General features: G+C 40.5%; 3 protein-coding genes across 3 annotated transcripts; 1 reads left to right on the top strand and 2 right to left on the bottom strand.

The window, feature by feature from the left end:
- Positions 1-3,118: 3,118 nt before the first annotated feature.
- Wfdc9 (WAP four-disulfide core domain 9) lies at positions 3,119-9,624 on the bottom strand. The gene is made up of 4 exons (XM_020168011.2): positions 9,584-9,624; positions 4,882-5,029; positions 3,755-3,896; positions 3,119-3,293 (listed from the first exon to the last, which is right to left on the bottom strand). Exons 2-4 carry the CDS (start codon positions 4,967-4,969, stop codon positions 3,257-3,259), a joined length of 267 nt encoding a protein of 88 aa, XP_020023600.1. The 5' UTR covers positions 4,970-5,029; positions 9,584-9,624; the 3' UTR covers positions 3,119-3,256.
- A 230-nt stretch (positions 9,625-9,854) lies between these two features.
- Positions 9,855-14,028, top strand: LOC109689254 (WAP four-disulfide core domain protein 10A). Its single transcript, XM_020168012.2, has 3 exons — positions 9,855-9,944; positions 12,658-12,810; positions 13,633-14,028. Exons 1-3 carry the CDS (start codon positions 9,890-9,892, stop codon positions 13,782-13,784), a joined length of 360 nt encoding a protein of 119 aa, XP_020023601.2. The 5' UTR covers positions 9,855-9,889; the 3' UTR covers positions 13,785-14,028.
- Positions 14,029-21,991: 7,963 nt separating this feature from the next.
- On the bottom strand, positions 21,992-23,849 carry Wfdc11 (WAP four-disulfide core domain 11). Its single transcript, XM_020168013.2, is given in 3 exon segments — positions 21,992-22,075; positions 22,663-22,805; positions 23,759-23,849. Coding segments are annotated over 3 exon segments (312 nt in total). The 5' UTR covers positions 23,844-23,849.
- Between the last annotated feature and the right edge of the window lie 1,731 nt (positions 23,850-25,580).

The raw sequence follows: 25,580 nt of genomic DNA on the forward strand, positions 1-25,580 counted from the left end.
ATTCAAATCCTTTGCCTATTTTTATCTTGGGGTTTTTTTTAGGGGGTTGTATTGTTTTTTTGTAGTTCTGGGGATCAAACTCAAGGCATGCTACTCAAGAGTTCTACCAGTGAGCCACACCTGAAGTTCCTTTACCTATTATTAAACTGGATTATTTCTGTCATTGCTGAGTCATAAGAAGTCTTTATATATTCTGGATACTAGGTTCTTATCAGATATGTGTTTTGGAAATATGAATTGTGTTTTCACTTTCTTGGTAGGGTCCTTTGATGCACTGAGACCTTTAATTTTGACGAACTTAAATTTTTTTACTTTGGCTCTTTGTGTGTCATATCTAAGAAACCATTGTCATAAAAGTTTACACTCATAAGGGTTTGGGCTGTCACTCAGTGATAGAGCACTGACCTGGCATGTGCAAGGCCCTGGATTCAAACTCCAGCACTAGTAAATATATATTTTTTCATATTTTATTCTAATAATTATAATTATAGTTCTTACATTTAGGTCTTTGATTCATTTGCGGTAATATTTATGAGATATGGTTCTAAATCCACTCTTGTACCCTTGGTTTTCCAGTTGCTGCAAGCCATTTATTGAAAACTAGTCCTTCTTTACTAATAATCTTGCATAATAATTATGATTGATTATTATAATTTACCTTTCTTTAATATTTAGTGGGATTATCTTGAAATCTGTCTTTTTTTTCTATAAGCTTATAGCTTCTATTTGTCTTGACCTTGAAGGATAGAGAGGACTTGGAGCCCTTTGGTATGAAGATGGTTATTCCTTCCAGATAAAAGAAAAGGTTAGGTTAGATACCCCCAAAGGGAGCACTAGAGAAAGGAAGGGTTGTGGTCTTGGGTATCTTACTTCAACATTGCATCCCTTTCACGTCTTTATCTGCCCAGCCTGGGTCACGAGGGCTGGGAAGGGAAGATGTTGCCTGGTCAACATTGGCAAAACAATAATTGGCACCATGGTTACTTTTGTTTTGTTTTGAGACAGAGTCTTACTACATAGTCTTGTTGAACTCCTGCCTCAGCCTCCCTCGTACTGGAATTACAAGCATGTGCCATCACACCCAGCTCCTTTCTATATTTTTTAAATAAGCATAAGTTCATTTATTTTAAAACTAAAAGAATTTTAATCTTACTATAAGAAATACTAGATAGGGGGTGGGGGGAAGGAAGGGATAAATGACCCAAACATTGTGTGCACATATAAATTTAAAAAAAAAGAAAGAAATACTAGATAATATGAAATCAGAGGACAACTAGTAGCTTAGATAAAACCATGCAAAGCAAAACAGATAAAAGGACGTAATGAAACAAGCAGCATCAGCTTGCGAGGTCTCATCTAGCTTCTCATGAGGATTTCGTTGTTTGATTTAGTGCTCACGTGTAACAGAAAGCACATGATACTTGTTTTTCTGTTCTGGATTATTGTACTTAGCATAGTGTCCTGCAGTTTCATGCATTTTCCTGCAAATGACAAGGCTTCATTCTTCGTGGCTGAGAAATACTCCATTATATATACATACCATATTTTCTTTATCTCTTTCTCCATTAACAGTGTGCCAATCATTCTTTTGCTAATGTTGACCAGGCAACATCTTTCTTTTCCAGCCCTCATGACCCAGGCTTGGCAGATAAAGACGTGAAAAGGATATAATGTTGAAGCAAGATACCCAAGACCTCAGTCCTTTCCTTCCCCAGTGCTTCCTTTGAGGGCACCTAACTTTGTTATCAGGAAGTAATAACCAACTTCACTCTAAAGAGCTCCAAGTCCTCTCTATCCTTCAAGGTCAAAGCAAAGCTCCACTCCTGAAGGGTGTTCACCTAAGCCCCTAAACCATGGTTCTTTTTCATTTCTCTGAACTCTAAGGCTTTAATCAGTATTCTGTTGGGCCCAAACCCTTGCCTGGCCTTGATTTTTGTGTCACATTCTCAAGTCTTTTCTTGGGCTCTAAAGTTATAGATGCAACATTTAACTCATTCACCTAAGTGAGGCTATCCTGGCCTCTGTTCTAGGGAGAGACACAAAAGTGGATTGCAGTTTGTGCTCTATAATCTGCTTATCAAGAGGAAGTTACATTTTAAAAATAATTTTCTGTATACTAATGACAAATAGTGACATAATCCAAGGAAACAATATGGGCAGCAAGCCTGCCTTGCATTACCTGGAATCTGAGGATTTGAGTACTATTATCCAGGTAAAACTGCCAAACAGTCAGACTGACCTGAAAGGAGTAAGAGGAGGCAAAGGATAGCAGAAGGAGGAGCCCATTCTAGAAGCTCATGGTAGCCACCTGGAAGGCAGGAATGCTTTCTCTAATGACAGAATATGTTCTTACTAGGAAAGGTGCTTATTCCTTTCAATACAGTGATATGGAGGCCAGAGTCTTGGGTCTTTGTTGAGTTTAGCTTTGTGTGAGTACACAGGTCACAGACTTCCATGTATTCACCAAATCCTATTTTCTGTTCATGGGATTACAGCTAGACTACATTTCCCAGCCTCCTTTGCAAATAGGAGGAACCACATGACTGTTTGATGGCCAATAGAATGTGAATTAAAATGACAAACTCTACTTTAGACCCAGTCTTTAAAAACCTTCTGCATGAGCCTCCCTGATACTATTCTTTTCCCATCTGCTGACTGGATATACAGGAACTACCAGAGGAGGCCCTGGAAAAGGACAGAGCTACAGACAGAAGGGTCCTTGAATTATAGCTTAGATGACTGCCCACTGGCCACTCTTATAGAAATAGACTGATAATGAGAACACACTCTTAATTTTTTTAACTCCATGAGCCTAACAATGTAGCCCAGGCTAGCCTGTGAGCTGGCCTTCATAACCTTGCCTTTACCTTCTTAGTGCAGGATTATAGACATGAGACACCACACCTGGCAATTCCACGAAATTTTTATGACTCTCTTTGTATTTTTACAGCAATTAGCCAGCCTGGGTAATGCATAGATCTAACAAGGAAGGAAAAATTGGGATGGGAACTTGTGCCCATAATGGAATGAAAACAATGGTGAAAACTGTTAGGAATTATAACAAGGGAAACTAAGACATAGGAGAGGAGTATAAAAAGCCACAGAATCCTCAGGTTGATACATCTGTTTATTTGGCAGAAACTTGAGCCTTCTCAGGGTGAAGAGGTAAAGGAGAGGAAACTGGAGCAAATGAGTGTCCCAAAAGGGAACCAGGCAGCACTCTTTTTAGAACACAGAGTCATCCTCCAGCCCACACTTAGTACATTGGGCCCATCATGGTTTTAAAGGGCTCACTGGAAGAGAAAAATTAGGTGGTTAGAAAGTCAGAACTTCTCGTTTGAATCCATTTCAAACTTCATAGCATCCTGGGCCCAAGATTAAAAACAGACATCCCTTCTGTTATATCAAGAGATACCTCCCTTTAAAGCATTTTCCCCCAAAAAAGTTTGTTGGTTGAGCAAACAGGTGAAGACCAGATTTCCTTGGGCCTGAGAGAAGGGACCAGTAATTGGGTTCTTGGACAAAACGAGGATATACAAACTGATTGGTGATTTCTGACAGACGCCAAGAAGCTTAATGAGAGAGGGGGAATATCATAGGCCCCATGTTGGTGTTTATTTTTATTATCTTGAATTGGATATAAGAGGCCATTGCCTTATGCTGCCTGTTTCTTTGGTATTTGGGTAACCGAACTCCTTTGTTAGGGGTCATGTCTTCTGAATAGTGGGTGAGGTGCAGAAATTAAGTAACTCACTCGTTATCCAAGCAGATGTTTCCACAGAAGGTCCAGCAGCATGTATAATTTGGAGTTGAACAGCTCTGAATTCTAGTGCACCTTCTCATACAATACTTTAATGGAGGCTGTACCCAGCACTGATCAACTTCTCTTATTCTATCTGGAATTAAGACACTATAAGTTAGCAGAGCCCATCTACTCATAACTTAGAGAAGAAACCCTTTTCAAGCTGAACAATCTCTTCTGGAACTAGGGCTCCAAGACACAAAATATTTTTCTGCCTTCCAAGAAAATCCCTTCCTCAAATTCCTACCGGTATCTCCTCACGAGAGACCATCCTCATAGGACATGTTTTCCCTCCCCCAACATGTTGTCATAGCACTTTAGGACTCTACATCCTAAAGACAGGACCTGGAATACTCTCAACATGTATGATAACACCCCACCAAATTTATTCTCATATAACCTTATATGCATTATCATCTAGCTCCAATTTCCATACTCAATTTGCAGAAAGGGAAAACTGAGACAAGAGAAAATGAGACCTAATTTTCTCCCTTTCTGTTGTTCCCTTAGGATAACACAGAGATTCTCACCTTCTTCCTAGTTCCATGTCTTTCACTACCCTGCAGCCCTCCTCCTCAGTCCCTCTGTTGGCTACACTGTCTTACCATATGACCACATGATCTACTAAGGACCCCTTGTTTGTCTTTCCTACTTTTTTTACCCTTAAAGTTTCTTCCCATCAAACTAAATGGATGTGCTAAATTTCACTCTTTGGGTACTCATCAAAGGCTCACCCAATTAAGTACAGAGATTTTGAAAATATAGACTCAACGAGAAACTTTGTGTTAGTGTTTCCTTTATTTGAGCTGGTCTGACATTGGAAAATATTATTTCCTGCTAGTCTAAGGAATTTCAAAAGCTTTGTTCCCTTTCCACATATCCAGTACTGCTTTTAGAACTGGCAGAGGGAACTTCTATGAACACTGGGAACATCCAATCTAATCTTGTTTGAATGTCTGTGCTCAAGGAGGGCTCTGATCCTTTAAAGGCTCATCCTGGATATGTGGGTCCTGAATCCACTATGACAGAAATCCTGGATGGGCAGGGCACCCTCTCCCTTACCACACCATGACCACTACCATTTCTGTGCCTGAGGCTTCCCAGCACAGACAGAAATATCCCAATCCCATAGAAGAACGTGATGCTGAGGAGAAACAAGAGCTTCATGGCTGTCGATGTTGTGGCTGGTTTAAGTTCTGGCAGAAGGCAGGTCTTTCCCCAACGCTGCTAGAAAAGAAGAGGGATTGAGAAGAATGGGGAAGAAAGAGAGGAAAAGTGCTTGTGAATACTACGTTATTCTTTCTCCTGCTTTCCTTCTCATCCTCTGCTACCCAGTAACATATCAGTTCCCAAGCTCACCATTGACTTCACCAGGCTTCCTCCCATTTCACATTATATATCCCTTCCTCTGCAAAATTGTTTCTTTTTAAAAGTCATTGCTTTTTTTTTCAATTAAAAAATAAACCTTCATGGACTGGAGGTATGGCTCAAGCAGTAGAGTGCTTGCTTTGCAAGTGTGAATCCCTGAGTTCAAACCCTAGTTCCATCAAAAATAAAAATACAGAAACTTTCAGGTTATATAATTTGTAAAATAAAAATGTAAAGAGGAAATCAATGGATACTAATCATTCTACCATCTAGTGATAATAAATATATGTATACACTTTTGTTGTAGTCATTATTTTGGGGAAATTAGACACATTAAGTGCTCTGATATTTTATTTTAAAAAAAATACATGTTACAGAATGAAATCATGAACATTCTAGTGCAGATCCTAAGACCAGATTGATTTCAGAGTCAGTTATGAGATAGTTTATTCAGCAAGACTTGACAAAAGATGGTGTCCAAAACTTTCATATGCATGGATGACTGAGAGGTAAAGAAACTATAAAAGAGTTTTGAGAGATTTTATTGGTAAAAAGCTTTGCTCGGAGAAAATGGAGATACTACCTTCTAACTCCAAGCAGAGAGGAAATACTTTACAACTATTACTCTTACAGTTTACTGTGTGTCCCCAGAAATTTTGGGGACTCAGTAGACTTGTGTTTGAGTCATGACTAAAGACTGAAGTGTGGGGATCTGGCTCATGTAGCCTGTAGCAGCAGAGATGTAGGCTGCAGTTTGGGAAGTATCCAAATTGTAATTAAGCAGATGATATTTTATGTTTCCAAGAACCCTTGAAATTTCCCACAAAACAACCTAGATCAGACGCACAAAGCTAGCCTATAATAGCATCTATTGTGTAATAACTTTCCCACTCCTCCTCTTGGTCCTTCCTTCCCCTCCTTCCTAAGAGGCAGGAGCTTTTCTTAGACAGATTGGGGTGGAGGAACAGAATCGCTAAGAGTGATAGCAACAGCCAGAGATGGTGATCACATCCTATAACTGGAATTTGTGAGGGAGGAGAGAATCTGCAGTTCTAAACAATTTACAGAGTTGTGGTTAATTGCATAAGCCTTAACAGTTAAATTACTAAGTTGAAAAGATATCTGTGATTGAAGAGTCACATAAAATCTGTGTTCCTTGTCGGGCACCGGTGGCTCACTCCATGTACTATTAGCTACTCAGGAGGCAGAGATCATGAAGATTGCAGTTTGAAGCCAGCCTGAGCAAATAGTTTGCAAGGCCCTATCTTAAAAAAATCGATCACAGAAAAGTTCTGGTGGAGTGGCTCAAGGTGCAGGCCCTAAGTTCAAACCTCAGAACCACACACACAAAAACATTTGTGGGCCTTCTCTAAGTTTTCCTGAAGAAACAAGGAAATAACAAACTATTCCAAATAAAATATACAGAGGGGAGAGAAAAATTGGAGTCACATCACACAGGTCATGTCAATGATCCAATCTAAATAATTATTTTTCATATAATGAAGACCTGAATATCTCTACTTTCTTTTTAAATTTTATTAGCATACATTAATTGTATAAAGGGGTTTTAATTGTGCAATTTTCAACATGCATATAATGTGCTTTAATTAAATCCCAGTTTCTTCTTGTTATAAAAATGTACTGATAAACCTCCTTATAGCTAAAGCTGGTAAATGTATTGTTACTTTTATAGCATGAGTTATAAAAGTTTCATGGGTAAAAGACACTGTCTCTTTCAGGTTTTGTATAATTACTGCCACTTTTTCCTCATCAAGGGTTGGGTTACATTTCCACTTAACTAGACATCACATGACATGTTTCCCTGTCCCCTTCTCTCTCCTAGGCAATATAAATGTAATTTCTGCTTTCTGTTCAGTGTTTTACTCAAGAGCAAACATGGGTGTGAGAGTCAAAGAGACCTGAGTTAGAATTCTAACCCCGTCCAGCTGTGGAACCTGGGCCACTCACATAATCCCCAGAGCCAGCGACAAGTGGCAGCCGAGAGGTAGAGGGAGTTGGTACTGAGGAGGAGAAGACTTAAGTACTTTTCAAATTCCCTCCCGCACTTGATCCGGCCCTCTCATCCTCTATCTGCTGCTTTACCTTCCTGAGATCAATAGGCAGGAATAAAAGAGTCAAAGCATAAAATTCTGATATTGTGAATTCCACAGAAAAGACAGTGACTCTCCATCTCCATGAAAATCTATATTTATACAGAAGTTTTGAACCAAACAAAAAAGACTCCTCTGTGCTGCCTAAGATGGTAACCCCCTTCCTCATATGACTATCAAAATTCATTACATCAAGGTAAAATGTCAGTTTTCAGTGATTTCAGGCACTCAATAGCAGCTAGGACCCATTATAGTATTGAATAATTCAGATATGAACCATTTCCATCATCACAAAAGCTTCTACTGGACAACATCCTTAACGACAAAGGAAATGCAAATCAAAACTACATTGAGATTTCATCTCACCCCAGTCAGAATGGCTAGCATCAAGAAAACAAAAAAGAGTAAATGTTAATGAGAATGAAGTAGCAGGGTATTCTAATTTGCTTTGGAAATCAGTATGAGGGTTTCTCAAAAAACTAAAAAATACAACTTCCACATCATGCAGGCATACCACTTCTGGGTATATACCTGAAAGAAAAAAGTCAGCTTTCTATAGAGACAGCTGCACACTCATGTTCATCACTGCACTCTTCACAATAGTCAAGCTATGGCACAAGCCCGGGTGCCTTCAGTGGATGACTGAATAAAGAAAATAAGAAAATGTAGTGTTTATTCACAATAGGTTTTATTCAGCCATAAAGAAGAACAAAATAATACCATTTGCAGGAAAATGGATGGAAGTGGAGATTAGCATGTTGAGTGAAACAAGCCATATTGAAAAAGACATTGCATCTTTTCTCTTATATGTGGAATCTTGTGGGGAGGTGTGCATGAAAGGGAAGAAGGGAGGATAAGAAAGAGTAATAGAGGATGAATATGATCAAAGTACACTATTATGGAAATGTCATAATGAAACCCCTTACTTTGTACAATTAATAAAGAAAAGTTCTACCCAGTAGTGCTGCTCTGGATGATTCCACCAAAATTACTCTGCTGCAAGGCATCTGTAATGCTAGACATCATTTAAAAAGTACAGAAGTTTTCAAAGGGGTCAGTGAAAACTCGTTCTCATCCTCCTCTTGGCATATGTGAAATTGGGATTCAGAAAAATACAAGTTTTAGGTACATGAATCATTAATGCATTGACTTTTAGACAAACTGGTTATAAGAGATTTGAGGACAGGCAAAAGGAAGAGCAGGAAGTTAGGGAGAGAAAGAAAAGTTCTTAAGCTGTAAGCTATCAGATGTTTGGGGGCTTCCATCCTTCGATGCCTCTATCTGCTCTTCAGCGTCTCTATTCAGAACCCAGTCCCTGCCACCTTGCTTCAGCGTAGTCTGATGATGGAAACCACAAATTAAAATGCTGACGTTCATTTACAATTGGGCAACATTTACACCAAAGGATACAGATTCAGACCAAGGGAGAATTATCCTAAGCATGATAGACTTTCAGAAACCCTGCAAATCATTCACAAAACTGCACAGGAAGGCCAGCTAGCAGTGCCAGTTTGCCCAGTCCCTAAGCCTGAGGCTCAGGGTGTACTTCTGATCACATGAAGAAATGCAGATGCTCTGTTTTTCCCTCAAATGCGGCATGTGACATATAAACTATCAGGGTGAGAGTGGCATGGATTCAGTGTGGATTCCTGGCACCTCCTTGTGCATATTCTCTATGCACAGGCATGCACAGTGGTGCAACAAACTTAAAGCAATCAGTTCTATGGAGCTGTTTCTTTGTAGTAAAAAATACAATCCTAGACCCAAGTTTTCCAGAACATAGAAACCTCATTCTTAGTGAACACCCAAAAGCCATTCAGGATCCTGAAGTTGCCCAATCCCCTTCTTTGCACACTTCAGGTGTACCAAATTGTTCCAGAGAAGAAAAACAACATGCCCAAGGTACTTCTCACATCGCGGTCAGTGTGCTGGGGATGCAGAATTCTCAGTGAATTCTTTTGGTCATCCGAGAAAAAGTATAGAACAACTAAGAGGCCCACAGTCTTCAGAAAGACACAGAATTACAGCTCCTTCCAAAATTCAAGAATCTGGGTTTTGCAAATAATGTTAAAGGAAAGAAAAGCTAAATTTAGAGCCAGGAATGCTGCAATCTTGTTTTATCTATGTTCCATTTACCTTTGGGACTTCAGAGAGGTCATGTCATCTCTCCCTCAGTTTTCTTATTTGAACAAACAAGATAGTGATTCCCACATCATGGGAACGGTTGATATTGTTGGGGCAGGGAATTCACCCAAGAAAGCCACAAATAAAACTCATGCCTCAAGACCCTAAGGCCACCTACCTCTGAAGGTGGCTGTGATAACTGGCTGACAGCTCTTTTGTCTGCCCTCTTATTACTGGGTTGGGGGACTGGAACATGGACCAGTTAAATAGGAAAACAAGGTCAAAGACCTTGAACTTTGGGTGGTTTGGATTGTGGCAGATCTTTAACTTCTACCCAGGAACCACACACTGGCCACGTGACAGACTATTTCCTTTGAAACCTACCCATCCAGAGTAGCAGATTTTCTTTGACACTGGTAGTACCTCTTAATAAACTTGGAAGAACACTATGTACCTGGGTGACAGTTCTTGCTACCCCCAGAATATGCAAGTTACATATCCCCAGACTCTTTACCTGATCCATCTGAGCCCATCCACAGGTAGGGAGTTAAGGACAGAGTCTGTACATCTGTCTTTAACATTCTATCCTTCTCAGTGTTGATTCTCTTTTGCCAGTAATCTCCTGCCAAATTCTCTCCAGCTTTTTTGTAAAGAGAAACCAAATAGGAAAGATTTTTAGAAAAGCTAGATGACCATCCAACAAATGAAGGAAAGGAAGTGATCTAGTCTAGTACCAAGATCTTGGCACAGGACCATTGGTTGAGAGGTAGAGGGATTTCTTCATCCAGTGTCAGAGACATTATATTGCACATGCATACATGCAATCTGGCATCATTAGAAAAGAGAAAGGTGAAGTGGGCAAGAGTCAGAGACTCTCACTGGGCACCGGTAGCTCACACCTGTAATCCTAGCCACTAAGGAGGCAGAGACCAGGAGGATCATGGTTCTAAGCCAGCCCAGGAAAATAGTTTGCAAGACCCTATCTCAAAAAATATATAACACAAAAAAGGGCTGGCAGAATGGCTCAAGTGGTAGAGTGCCTGCATAGCAAGCACGAGGCCCTGAGATCAAATCTCAGTACTGCCAAAAAAAAAAAAAAGAAAAAAGGTCAGGGACTCTCAAAAAGCAGATTTCCTTCTCTCAAACCCTGTCTACAGTGACAGGAAATATCCCTACAGGATATATGTTATTTGGGGTGCACGGAGCACCAGGAAATACATTCCATGACTCCAGGGACTTAGCTGAAGAGGATGAACCAGCACAAAGGCAGAGGGTGAGTTTGGAAACCTAGGTACAAAGGTGTGGGAACAGACCAAAAGGAACTTTGTTTGTTTTGGGGATCAGGTGTCACTAGGTAGCCCAGGCTGGCCTAAGGTTCATAATCCTCCTGCAAGGAACTTCAATAGGAATAAAAATGGTGACTGGTGTGGTTTGTCCCTCAAGGGTACATGTGTTGGAGGCTTGGTCTCTAGGGTGACAATGTTAACAGGTATTAGAACCCTTAAGAGATGAGGCCTACCAGACATTGGTTAGGTCACTGGGGATGCTGCCCTCAGAAGGAGTTAATGCTGGTCTCTTGGAGTGACTTAATTCTCATAAGAGTGAATTGTTATAAAGTGAGCTCACCACACATGTGGCCCCCACTGCACGCAGCCATTTCCCTCTTCACTCCTCTGCCTTGTTATAAGCAGCCAAGGAGGCGCTCATCAGAGGGTGAACAGGTGGGGCTGTCCGATCTTGGAATTTCAGCCTCCAAAACTGTGAGCTAACTAAACCTATTTTCTTTAGACTATACCCAGCCCCAGGTGTTTTTGTTATACCAACAGAAAATGAACTAAGGCAGTGACAAATTATTGAATTATCAATTCCCAAGATATTGGTTATATGACAGGAAATTATGTTCCATGCAAAACTGTGTTTTGCCTGGACCTTGGGGCTCCTCAAAGGTCTATTTCCACCACAATTTTCAAGGTCAATGCTCACTTCCTCCCAGACAACCTGTCATGAACCCTTGACTGGTAAGCCCCTCCCTCTCTGTGCTAGTAAGCTTTCTGATACTATAAAAAGTAAGTGATACCACAGTCAACTTATAAAGGGAAAGGTTTATTTTGTCTTACAATTGTGGAGATTTTGGTCCATGATTTGTTGAGCTCATTGCTCTGAGTGACAGAGCACATCATGGTGGGAACTTCGTGCTTGAACAAAACATTTCAATTCATGGCCAGGGAGAGAGAGAGAGAGAGAAGAAAAAGGAGGAGGAGGAGATCCAGTTAACCCCTTTGAGGGTGTGCCCTCAATGACCTTGAGCTTCACTGGGCCCCATGTCTTAAAGGTTCCACTACCTCTCTACAGCACCAAGGCCAGGGATCAAATCTTTAACACATGGGCCTTTGGGGAACATTACAGATCTAAATTACAGTAAGACAATAAATACCATATCTTCATATTGTATATGTATGTATGTGTGTGTTTATATATCAAACTCTAAGCATAAAATTTATTTGCATCATATATGCTTTTTATACATTTAATGGGTTCTTTATGGCATTTTCATACATGTATGCAATGTAGTTTGATCATACTCACCCCCTTTATCCTTTTTCATCATTCCCTTATGTATATGTGTGTGTGTAGTTATATATTTATACCTGATTTACTTAGTTACTCTTTCACCCAGGACTTCTACCTCTCTTAAAAAGAATCTAAAAAGAATCAAATATATATAGTAAGAATGATTGATATGACATTTTATAGAATTCATTAATTAATTCAACAACTTGACAGTATATTGTAAGCAAAATCAGTGCAATTATGTTAAAGCTGTATTTTGTGAAAAGCTTACATGATTGAATAGAACTGGCAGAAGATAGGTAATATAAAGAGCTGACACAAAATGTGAGAACACAAAGGAGCGTTTGTGTTAAACATGGAGAAACTCAAAGACAGTACAATGAAGATGGATCAATTTTAAGTAGTAACATTTTATTTTTAACTATATTTTCCTTTTTGTATAAAATACTTTGTGTTTAGAAAACAAATGAATTGTACATTTCATACAAAAATTCTTTGAGCAAGAAGAAAGGGCTGCTTTTGTGAAAAGAAGTGACATCCCTAAAGGAGGCTAGTTCCACAAAGAATGGGGCAGGGCAGGGGGCAGGCAGGAAGCCAGGAGGCTCTTGTTCTGTTGGCCAGCAGAGGCAGTGACGAGCTGAAGACAATCTCTTCTCCCATTCTTTCTCTCTCTAAATCCAGCTCTGCAAGGAAGTCTGTGCCATTCTACCAACCTTACACTCATGGCTCTGGTCAGAGCCAGGCCACCCCACGCTGTGCAGCCCACACTGCTCCTCTGCGTGCTGCTGCTGCTGCAGAGCCAGGGAGGGCACCGTGAATGGGGAAGGATGAAGGGTAAGTGATGGGCTGCATGGCTATGTTGGGAGAGGGCCACAAGGGCTGAGCTCAGTCTGAGGAGGACCTGAGAGATGGCACCTTTCTGCATACCCAGTGCTTACCTCAGCACTGTGCAGATTCTGGGCTGGTCCAATTCCAAAGATCCAAAATCAATAGTACATAGTGTGATGAAAGGTGCACCATGGCTTAGAATCCAATGGACAAACAAGGCAATTACACTTTAATTTATGGAGGGGTAAACATCCAGAGATACCCAGGGGGTAGGATATAGGTATAGAAATGGGAGTAAGTGTAGAAAGAAAGGACATTGGGCAGGAAAACGTGGAATGTACAGAGCTACAAGATAGTCATCATCAGAAGGAGCAGAGGTTGGCAGTGGAAGGGACACTATTGAAAGGGCAGCGGGAACAGTAGAGAGAGACAAGAGGCAAGTCCATCTTCCTCTCTGGACCCTGCAAAATCTGGAAAGCAGGAGGGTTTGGGAGATGTCTCAGGCTTCTTTGAGCTCTCAGGGTGAGAGGTTGGGGACTTCATTAAGGCAGTGTCTACTAGGGAGACAAGTCCTGATGCAGGTGTTTGGAGAGAGTCCAGGAATCACAGGCACTGAGGTATAGGGGACATGGGGAAGGATAACAGGGAGCATAGGATTTCAAGCACTACTGATTCCAAGGATTTAGTGAGGAGCATAATGGAAGTTCCCAGAAAGTGTGGGAAGATTGTGAATGGGACCTGGGTCCTGGGTTTCTGTAACAGCTTTAACTTTGAGAAGGATGATCTCCAGGCAACTGCTTCCATTCAAGGATTCCTGCCTCTTTTCAGAAACGCAACAACTATCCAAAGAAATCAAGGACTGTACTAAGCGGCCTCACATCTACATGTGCAAAAACCCCTGTGAATCTGATCGAAGCTGTCAAGCAAATAACATATGCTGCTCCGCCTTCTGCGGTAATGTTTGCATGAGCCTTGAGTGAGTATGTGGGCAGTGCTTTGGCTCCCATGACCCTCTGTTCAGAGAGACTCAGCCCACGACTGAAGCACGAGGACTTCAAATTATGAACACAAGAGCATCAACAGGAAAGTCACGCTCCCCACTCTCTGAACACCTTGTTCCTGTCAAATAAACCAGAACAAATGCCCAAGGGCCCGGCCTCTTTGACTCCCACTACTGAGATCATTGGGAACCCATGCAGTTCCCACAATGCCCCGCCCTTCTCGGGCAGGTCTCCACTCTCTCTCCCTGGTCGTGTTTCTCTCCTCTCTCCACTTGGCCTCTTGGCAGGGGGCACCCTGCCAGCCCCCAGGAGACTCAGCTCTGAGGCTCTGCTCACTGATCCACTTGTCCCTGGGGAAACTTCTCATGTGCAGCATGTCCCAATGCTGAGAGGACATTTCTCACCCTGGGGACAGAAGGACAGTTAGGCATGGAGGTAGACGCTGGATGATGGAGCCCCCTAAGGCCGCTTCCTACCCTTAGTCCTGGTCACCACTACCCTGTTCTCCGTCATCCGCAGTTAGTATCTGCTTACAAGGAGAATAATAAGTCTAGGGAAATCGAGTGTTGTGCCCAAGGTCACAGGGAGTGAGAAGATGATGCGACCAGAGGAGGATGTTCTTCTGGAATCCCTGTTTGCTCAATCTCTCCATTACCTGAGGCCCGAGGAATGTTTTGAGTTCCTACACCAAACTTCCTCCTGCCCATCACCCTCAATATGGACACTCCTATGGTGGGGCCTGGGTTGTGGATTGGGACTGGAGACTCCAGTGCTTGCCATAAACTGAATGTCCCCCACCATTCCCAACCCTCTTCCTTATGTTCTCATTCTCTTTTGATCCAGAGGAGCACCAAGGAGTGGGAGAAGAAGTGGTTCGTGCCGACATTGCTGAAGATTCTTTGGGCAGGGTGGCTCTGGGTCTTGCCTGTATCCTATTGTAACTTAGTGGAGATCAGTTGCTGGGGGTACAGACTTTCTCCTGCTCTGTGAAATCACAGCTCTTCTGAGATGATCCTGGGTCACATGTGGCTGCATTAGTCAGCTTCACATTACTACAACAGGCTACCTGAAGCAGCTCATTTAGAAAAGGTTATTTAGCTCACAGCTTAGGATCAAGTCCAAGAGCATGTGGGCACATGGGTTTCAGGTCTCTGTAAGGGTGATACACTGTGTCAGGAGCACATGTCAGAGCAACTGCTCAAATCATGAGACAGAAAGCAGAGAGATAGGACAGGCCAGGGTCCCGCCATCCCTTTCAGGGGCGTGCCCTCTCTGACCTAAGGACTGCTCAATAGGTCCTACCCCTAAAAGACCACAGCAGTTTCCAACAGCCCCATCCTGGGGACCAACCTTTGACACAGGGACTCTTGGGGGACACAAATGCAAACTATAGCAGTGGCCAATTGGGACATGGTGTCAAATGTGAAGAGAATTCAGGCCCAGAGGCAGGTATGGAGTTTTATGGTCCAGCCCAGTGATTTTTTTCTTGGGCCATCATCTTGCTTCAGTAAGGAGACAGCAGAGGAGAGAAAAGCTCCATCAAATGAGAGCTTCTGAACCACCTCATAAGCATCACAGGACTCTGAGTATTCTATATATAGGAGTTTTAGCTTCACCTCTGCCAAGGCTGTTCTTGCACAAAGGGATCTTAGGAAAGAGATCAAGATCAAACACCAACCAGACATCTCTAGAGGCAGATGGGCAGCAAGAGCATGTTCTCCAAGACATCTTGTGTAAGTTACATTTCTCACCACTGTGACCAAAGACCTGACTGAAGCAACTTAAGGAAAGAAAGGTTTATGTTGGCTCACACTTTCAGAGGTGTTAGTCCATCATGTGTGGAGGGCAAGGCAGGTCACATAATGTAGGTCAGAAAGCAGCAAAAAGAAATCCAAGAATGGGCCAAGGCAAGAAATAATACCAAAGACACACTGCCAGGGATCTGCTTCCAAGTAGGCCCTGCTTCCTATCTTTCACCATCTCCTAATCATTTCATCACATCATGAATCTGTCAAGGGATTCATTCATTCATTAAATCAGAGCCCTCATGACTTAATTGTCTCGGCAAACACCACCTCAGAGGTGTGCTTTACTAATCTCCTAGGTATTTTTCAATCCAATCAAGTTGACAACCAAGACTAACCATCATACCTCTTCTTTGTTGTTTTCCCAGATAGCTTCATTACCAAGCATCTTTTTGGGCCATGGCCCAAATACTTCTAATAGCAACTACTAAGAGAAAAAATATTACTTGCCAATGGCCATATAGAGAATGACCTTCCACAAAGACCAGTGCTTTCTTTCATGTGGAAATACCATGGGTACCAGGACGATCTATTCCCTCTCACTGGCATGACTATACAATCAATGGACCATTTTGTCATAATTCTACCAGAAGGGTTTCTCTGCTCCTGTCAAATAACTAGTGCCCTGACCTCTGGTCCAGGGAGCTCTCTGGACAGCCACTGTGCCCCAGTGAAATCAGAGGTTATACCCAGAATATGGTTGCGAAGGAGTGCCTACCTGGTCATAACTGTGTACTCTTGTCTTCCATGGAATCATTTGTGAGATCTGTTACTAAGTAGAATATGTGAGTGAGGACACCTGAAAGAGCTTAAATCTTAGTGGGCAGAGGAGGAAGCAAATGCAAATCTGCCAAGAGCTAGGACCTATAAAATGACAAGTTCCAGCCTCCAGAGGATCACAGGTCAGTCTGATTTGTTTGAAACCAAACACATAGCCTAGGTTGCCCTGCTTTTGCATTATTTCTTCCCTTCCTATGATCTAGACTTGCTCTTCCTCCATGTGAATGGTACAGTAGGAGCTAGAAGGATCCTCCCACTCATACACCATTGACACTGCGACTCCCTCCTCATTTTCATCAGGCTGCACCTGATGCTCACAGATGGCCCCATCCCAATGCTATTATCATCCTAACCTCTAGTAGTTGCTCCTCATAACAAACCTAAGATACCTAATTAATGAGCTATAAGAAGTTATCTGAAATACAAAGGGTGGGTTTAGATGTTGAGGTCAATTATCTACCAACAAGAAAAGTCCACTGAACTAAATACCATTAAAATATATACAACATGTAACATTCAAGGATAGTCCTCTATTCAGGGAAGTTGTTGCCATCCCTAAAACTCTAAAGTTACATTATTTAGAAGTATCCCCATCCGTTAATGTGTCCACTATCTTGAGAAGAGTTCACTTCTTGAAAATCTTTCATGAGAAATGATAAAAGACAAAGATAAGAATCTAAGTCAGAGGGCACTAAACTTGTGATTTCTAAGACTGTTCTGAATGGTTGTTGCTGGGTATGTACCCTCCCTCCCTCCCTTTATTATGTCAATTCAAGTATTCTGTTACTTACAGGAAGTTTTCTTGAATTACATCTTTTAATTTATTTATTTTTAGTTGGCAAAATTGATTATATTTATCATGTATATCATGATGCTTTGATAATGTATAAGTTTTGGTATGTTAAATCTAGCTAATTAACATACATACTACTTCACTTTTTGTGTTGAAAATATTCCCAATCCACTTTTAGTGTTCCTCAAAAATATATGATCAGTAACTATAGTTACCATGCTGTGTAACAAATCTCTTGAATTTATGGCTCCTATCTAACTGAAATTTTCTTTTTACCAACGTCTTCCCAACCTCCACCCTGAGACCACAGGAACCACTGTTCTACTCTCTGCTTCTAAAAGTTCAACTTTTTTAGTTTCCATATTAAGTGAGATGATGCAGTACTTGCTCTCTGTATCTAACTTATTTCACTTAATGTAATATCCTCCAAATGTTGTCACAAATGACACAATTTCCTTCTTTTTAAGGTTGAATAGTATTTTGTTGTATATATATATATATATATATATATATATATATATATACATACATTTATATATATACATGTATATATATATATATATGTATGTACATATGTATATATGTACATGTATATATATACATTTTCTTTGTCTATTCATCCATTGATGTAATGAACATGGAAGTACAGATATATCTTCAGCATGACGATTTCATTTCTTGTAGATATTTATCCAGTAGTGGGATTACTGAATTGCATAATTCTGTTTTTAGTTTTTTTAAAAACCCCTATAAATCTTTCAGTAATGGCTGTACATACTACTTTGCATTTCCACCACCAGTGTACCAGTGTTCTCTTTCCTCCACATCCTCACCACCCATGTTATCTTTTGTCTTTTTTATGTCTTTTTGTTAATAGCTACTCTGGCAGGTGCGATATGATGGATCCTCATGTTTTAATTTGCATTTCCCTGATTGATGTTGTTTATCTTTTTCTCATATTTCTGTTAGCCTATTGTCTTCTTTTAAGAATGTCTGTTCAGGTCCCTTGCCCATTTTCAAATCAAGTTATTTTGTTTTCTTGCTATTGAGTTGTTTGAGTTCCTTATGTACTTTGTATATTAATTTATAAATATTTTCTTCTGTTCTGTAAGTCATCTCTTCATTTTGCTGATAGTTTCCTGGTTGTACAGAAGCCATTTAAGCTTAATAAAATCTCACTTTTCATTTCCTCTTTTGTTAACTGTGTTATTGGGATCGTATCCAAAACTCATTCCCAGAAAAATGTCATAGAGATTTTCTTCTATGTTACCTTGCAGTACCCTTACAGTTTCAGGCCTTATGTTTAAGTCTTTAATCAATTTTAAGTTATTTTTGTATAAGGTGAATATAAGGGTTCAATTGCATTCTTCTGCATGTGGATATCCAGTTTTGCCAACACCATTTATTGAAGAGACTGTCTTTCTCTATTGTGTGTTCTTGATACCTTTGTCAAAAAACAATTATATGCAGGGATGGGGCCATATGGTAGAGCACCTGCCTAGCAAGTGCAAGGCCCTGAGTTTAAACGTCAATACTGCTAAAAAAACTTATGGCCAATTGTATATGAATGTCTGGATTTATTTCTAGGCTCTGTTCCATTTGTACCATGCTGCTTTGGCTACTCTTAGTGTTTCTGAATCAGATAACATGATGTCTTTTTTTTCCTTTTGCTTAAGGTTGTTTTGTTTATTTGGAGTCTTTTGTGCTTCCAAATAAATTTTGAGAGTGATTTTTCTCTTTCTATAAGAAGTTTCGTTGGTATTTTTATAGAGATTATGTTAAATCTATAGTTCACGTTGGGTATTATGGACATTTAAACAATATTGATTCTTTTAACCCAGGCATGTGAGAGATCATTCCATTTATTCATGTCTTTAATTTCTTTCATCAGTGTTAAATAGTTTCCAGGTCTTTCACCTCTTTGGTCAAATCTGATCCTAAGTATTTTAAATTTTGCAGTTGTTTCAAATGGGATGGTTTTATTCATTTCTTTTTCTATAGTTCAATGTTAGTTCATAGAAATGGTATTATTGGTGTGTTCATTTTATGTTCTGCAACTTTGTTGAATTTCCTTATCATTTTAAGAGTATATTGGTAAAGTCTTTAGAATTTTTTGTGTATAAAATCATGTCATCTACAAACAGATACAAATTAACTTCTTGCTTCTTATTTCATTCTCTTTCCTAATTCAACACTTTTAATAATGTGTTGAATAGAAGTGGCAAGAGTGAGCATCCCTTGTCTCCCACTTTGTCTTAGAGGGAAATTTTAACTTTTCACCATTGAGTATGATGTTAGCTCTATGTTTTTTATATATGGCTTTTTATGGTATTGTGGTATATTTGTTCTACAGTTAATTGTTGAGAGTTTGTTTAATCATGAAATTACATTGCCTTTTCTGCTTCTATAAGAGATCATTGTTCTTCATTACGTAAATGTGACATATTGCATTTATAGATTTCCATGTATTGAACTATCTTCTCTTCCCACTTGACCATAATCATCTTTTTTTTCTTCATCTTTTTTTTTCTTCTTCTTGAACTCAAGGAGTGATAGGCAAGCACTCCACCACTTGAGCCATGTCAACCCCTAGCCTATGAATAGTATTTTTAATGTTGAATTTGTTTTGCTTGTATTTTGTTTTGGCTCTACTAGGGATCTACTCAGCTGGACTTGGATTCTGGGTCTGCTTGTAATCATAGGGACTGACCTAGAGCCAGAAATACTGGCTTGAAGTTCCACTGGTGCTAGTCTGGAGAATGGGTGTTCAGGTACAGGTCTCGAGGCAAGGTCTGTCCTGGATCTTGAGACCTATGAAGTCAGCCTGGGATTGAGGTACACAGGGGGCAGTCTTGGAGCCTTAGTTCAGCTCCAGGGTGTAAAGACAGGCTTGGACCCTGAATCTGCTGGAGTATGAGGCTGCAGAAACCATCCTGGTATGTTGGAGTATAGGTACTGGCCTAGCCCTGGACAGTCTGGAGTGCTGGCATGATGTGAAATAGACCTGAAACCTGGGGCCACAGAGGATGGCTTGGGCTGGGTGGGCCTGTATCCTGTATCTACAGGGGTTAGCCTAGGTTTAAAAGTACTAGCCTGATAAATAATGGTATAAAAGCTAGCCTGGTACAGGGGTGGGACTTAAGCCTGTGGTCAGGGAGACCAATCTAGTGCTGAGAGGGGTCCACAGCCTGGGATTTAGGGGCCAGACTGGCCTTGTAGTGGGCCTGGAACCTGAACCTGTGGAGGCTGACCTGATACGAACCTGAAGCCCAGGGCCCTTGGAGTTGGCCTGGCACTGAGGCAGATTCAGAGATAGAGTCCTCCAGGTAGTCCTGGATCCTGAGGCTGTGGTCTCTACCTGTGTCAGGGCAATTGAATACTCAGTCTGAGGGTACTGGCCTGGGACCTACAGGAAGTATCTGCATAGGCCAGCTGGAAGACTAGGTCCACAGGTGCTGGCCTAATGACTAGGGCTACACAGCTCACCCTGGTGCTAGGAGTGGTCTGGAGGCTGATAGCACTGAGGCTGGCCCAGTACTACAGGAATTCTGGAGCCAGAAGCCAGTGAGGTAGATTTATGTGTCATTTATTTTTTCTGACAGTTAAAAATCTGATTCCTATCATCTACAACTTATTTACATATTTGTTTAATCTTGTTTATATGTAAAGTCATTTTAGAATTTACACATAAATCTGAGTGAACCAAATTTACCAGAGAGCAGATCTTCCAAAAACTAAATGAAAGAACTGCTTGTCAAGTCCCCACATTAAAATGATACATGAGAAATAATAAACTTCTATTCTCTGAAGCCTGAAAGATTAGCTTTTCATTTCTAGGTTTACCAAATGGGGGCGGCAAAGATTGTAATCTTGAATACATTGCTGGATGATAGAAACAATATATGGATTTTAATAAGGTAATCAAGGTAGTAGGACAGTGTGAACAAAAGCCAAGCCCCACTGTTAGAAAATGAGTTTGTTTATCATGAGTTTGCTGCTGCTTACTCCTCAGTAAGAATACATTAGTGCTCCTAAAAGTAGCTCTGATTTCTCTTAAACATCTGTCAGCTCATACAGGTGGTGGGTCAGTGGGAAGTTAGGGTTCTAGCCTTATTCTAAGATTATGTTTTCTGTACTAGGGATCACTTGCTAAGCAAGTGCTCACGCTACCACTGAGCTATGTCTCCAGACCAAGGCATTAATTCTTTTTAAATGGTTTTATTATATTTTTAATCAGTATCATTAATAACACAAGGGAGTTGCATTGTGGTAATTCATACATGTGTACAGTATACTTTGAACAAAGTCACCACCTCCATTGTATCAACCATTCTTCCCTTCCTCCTCCCTACCTTGTTTCCAAACAGTGCTGGGTGGGTTTCATTATGCTGTCCTCAAACACATACATGTAACATATTTTGATCCTCTCCCCCCTCAGTATCCTTTTCTTTCCCCTTCCCCTTTCCCATTGATCCCCTCCACCCCATGGACCCCCTTTCATACTCATGTCCCATTATTACTATTGTCATCCCCACCATTATTATTATCATCATCATTTTAAGGTTAGGTTCCACAAATAAGTGAGAACATGCAACATTTGGTAGCAACTGTATCTACCTCAGATTTTATCTATACTCAGAATTGTATTTACAACAGCCTAGTGCATCTTCTGACATGGATCCCTGGTGAACGTGACAGATGAAAAGGCAATCTGACCCAAAAATCTTAGCATTCTTCTCCCTCGACTTAGCTGACATGCAGAGTTTCTGTCTAAATAAATAGTACCACTATTCACCTAGGTCTCTTTCTTAAACAGACTTTTCTTCTTGTTTTTTCCCCTTTTTCACTGTCCAAGGTTGGGATCCAAACGAAACTTCTGCATTATAAGTTTTCTGTAAGAGAAAAATTTTAGGTGCTTAGAGGCCAGGGCACTCTTAGAAACAAACATTCATCCTCAAGCTTTTTTTTTTTTTTTAATACTGGGTTCTGGGATTTGAACTCAAGACCTTATGCTTGCTAGGCAGACACTCCACTACTTCAGCCACTCCACCAGCCCCAGCCCCAAGCTTGATAGTGCCCATCCCCACTAGCGGAAATAGCTTAATGCACCAACGGGAATCATCCACCTCTAAGAGGGTGAGATATTGGTCCATTGAACAGCCTGGCTGAGCCAAATGAGCCCATAGAAAAGTTTGACTATGGTGAGATATCTGGACAAAAGTTAGAAAAATAGCAAATTGTTGAGTGCTATAAAGAGGACAAATGAGCATTAACTATGTAATGAAAGAAGCTGTGGACTCTAAGCTAGTTCCTGGCTTATTTGCCAATAAATTGCTTTCCAGCTTGGGAGACATTGTTGTCTGCTCATTTTTGCACCTCAGATTTGGGACACCTTAGGCTTCTCTTTAGGAATAGCAGCCTCTGTCAAGGGCATGAATATCCATGAAGATTCAGCCCAAGTACACATTTCCCAGCTCACCTTATTTTCCAAGCAGATGTCACCACAATAGGCCCAGCAGCATGTGTGATTTTGGAGGAAACATCTAAAGGTCTTAGAACACTTCTTGGTACAGTCTTCAGCATTTGGGTCTAGTCAGCACTCCTCAATTAACATTTTACCACCTGAAATTGAGAAGAAATGACGAGCCTGATAGTCAAACACAAGAAGAGAAGCTCTACAAAAATTTTATAACTCCTCCTAAAATCTGAGCCCATCTCCAGCAAGGTGTCTATCTGCCTTAGAAAAGTCTCTTCCTGAGCCTCCTCCAGTTCATCATTACGATGACTCTGACCTCATTGCATTTTCACTGACCCCGTTGCCTCTCTGCTCCCACAGGTCTTCCCAGTGTTGCAGGCCACTGGCCTTCTTTTAGCATTCTAGAGACAGGACTCACTGAACCCCCAGCATTTATGTGCCCTCCTATAAAATCTAGTCTTATTTAGCAGGAGAGCTCAGGGTCTGAGGTGCCCTCCAGCCTCATTACAAGAGTAATGAGCAGATTCTCCCTTTTTCTTCCCTTCCTTGCTGACTCTTCCTTTAATAACTTGGCTGCTCTCCAAATTTTTCTCTCTCGTGCTCAATTTTCTTAGCCCTCTCCATTGGTTCCATTTTCTTCTCAAACAACCCCCAACTTTGCTCCTCTAAGGACCCATCTTGTGTCTTCTGTCTCTTCAGATTCTGAAAGATGAGTATACATCAAGGGTTTATATTAAGAAATACCTTTTGGCACTCGTCAAAGTAAACACAGTGAGGAAATAGAACTTCTGGAAATATGAGTAACTATTTGAAGTTCGGCACCCAAACCTCAAGAACACTGGAAAATATTATACCCTTACAGCTTATGGAATTTGTTTAAAAGTTGAAAGATACTCATTGCTAATTTCAAATGGGAAGAGGAAGCATCAAGGGATCTCAACTTGGGAACTTTTGGATCTCTGTGCATGTGATTCTCTCCAATGACTGATACTAGAAAGGTGGGTTCTTAGTCAAATACACCAGACACGATACACTCTCACTTGTCCAGGGACAAACACAGCCCCTCTCCTTTGGCTCCCAGTGCAGCCTCACCACCTACGATTATATCTTGTCTTCATTTCTCCCAGCACAGAAAGCAGCACCACACAGAGGAGCATCATGCACAAGGGTGACCAGGGCCTCATGATGCTGATGATACGTGTCTGAGCTTGCAGTCAGATTGTTTTCTTTCCCAGCTTCTGCTCTTGACCCCTTCAAGAGATAGAAATAGAGAAGAAAATTGCAAAGCAAGAGGAAGTGCCTATAGAAATTTCTTCATGCTTCATCTTCCAGTTATTACTCCTTGTACTCTGCCCACCCAACAACAGATATACATCAAAGCTGAATGCTAGCTTTGCTAAACATATCTCTCTGTTCGCACCTGTTGTTTTCCTTTTGCGGAATAAAAAAATTTTAATGTATTGCCTTCCCTTGATTAAAAGGTAATTCAGATTCATATTGCAAAATACTTAAAATAAGTCAGGTTTGGTGGTACACGCCAGTAATCCTAGCACTCAGGAAACTGAAGTAGGAGAATCCAGCCTGAGCTCTATCATAAGACCCTGCCTCAAAAAAAAATTTAAGCACAAAAAAGAACAAAGAAGAAAATGAAATATTCCTAGCAATTTCACTATATTAGTATAAAATACTCAATATAAGCACACACGTACACAAATTGTAAGCACACACACATACATGAATTGTTTCAACAAAACTGAAATTGTGTATTGGTCTTTCTTTTTTGGTGGTGCTGGGATTTTAACTCAGGGCTTCAACTTGCTAGACAGGCACTCTACCATTTGAGCCACACACACCTCCAGCCGGTGTTCTTTCATTTCAACTTGAACAACTCTCTTTAGGCAGATGTAGTGGTTATGAACCCCTCAGTATTTTTCATTATTATTATTTAGCCCTTTATTCAAATCATTCTTTTATTTTTATTTATTCATTGGATTTTTTTTTGAGACATAGTCTTCTATGTAACCTAGGCTAAACTTGAACTCACAGTTCTCCTGTCTTAGCCTCCTAAATGCTGAGAGTATATGCATACACCACCACACCTATCTTAATTCTTTTATTTTTTGATTGATATATAATATTGGCACTTATTAGTGAGGTACAATGTATGTTTTGATTCACGTATACATTAATTAGGTGGTAATCAATTCAAAGTGTTTTGTATATCTAACACCTTAATGAGTACTTAAGTGAGTACATTCAAATTCCTCTCTTCAAACTATATTGAGCTATACAATGTATCATTAATTATATTCACCCTACTGCACCATAAAACAACAGAATTTGTTCCTCCTATCATATAGTAACATTGGACCCACTGACAAGTCTTTCCCCTTCTCCCCTCCTCTCTATTCTCCCTAACGTCGGTAACCACTGCTTTGCTTTCAACTTGTATGAGATCAACTTTTGAAATTTCACTCATGAGTAAGATCATATGGTATTTGTCTGTCAGTGCCTGACTTATTTCACTTAATAATGTCCTCCAGGTCCATCCATGTTGTCACAAATAACAGGATTTCATGCTTTGTGGCTGAATAATACTCCATCATATATATTATCACATTTTCTTTATCCATTCACCCATTGGTGGACATTTAGGTTGGTTTTATATTCTGGCTATTGTGAATAATGCTGCAATAAATTTGGAAGTGCAGTTTTCTTTCTAACATGCTGATTTCCTTTCCTTTGGGTATTTACCCAGCAGTAGGTTTTCTAGATAGTATAGTTTTATGGGTTTTATTAGGAACCTCCCTACTGTTCTCTCTAATAGCTATACTAATTTTCATTCTCATTAACAGAGTGTAAGACTTCCCCTTTCTCACATAATCAAAAGATTTGTTCATTGGTTTTTTGTTGTCCTTTCT

This window comes from Castor canadensis, chromosome 5, assembly GCF_047511655.1.
Source record: "Castor canadensis chromosome 5, mCasCan1.hap1v2, whole genome shotgun sequence".
NCBI lineage: Eukaryota > Metazoa > Chordata > Mammalia > Rodentia > Castoridae > Castor > Castor canadensis.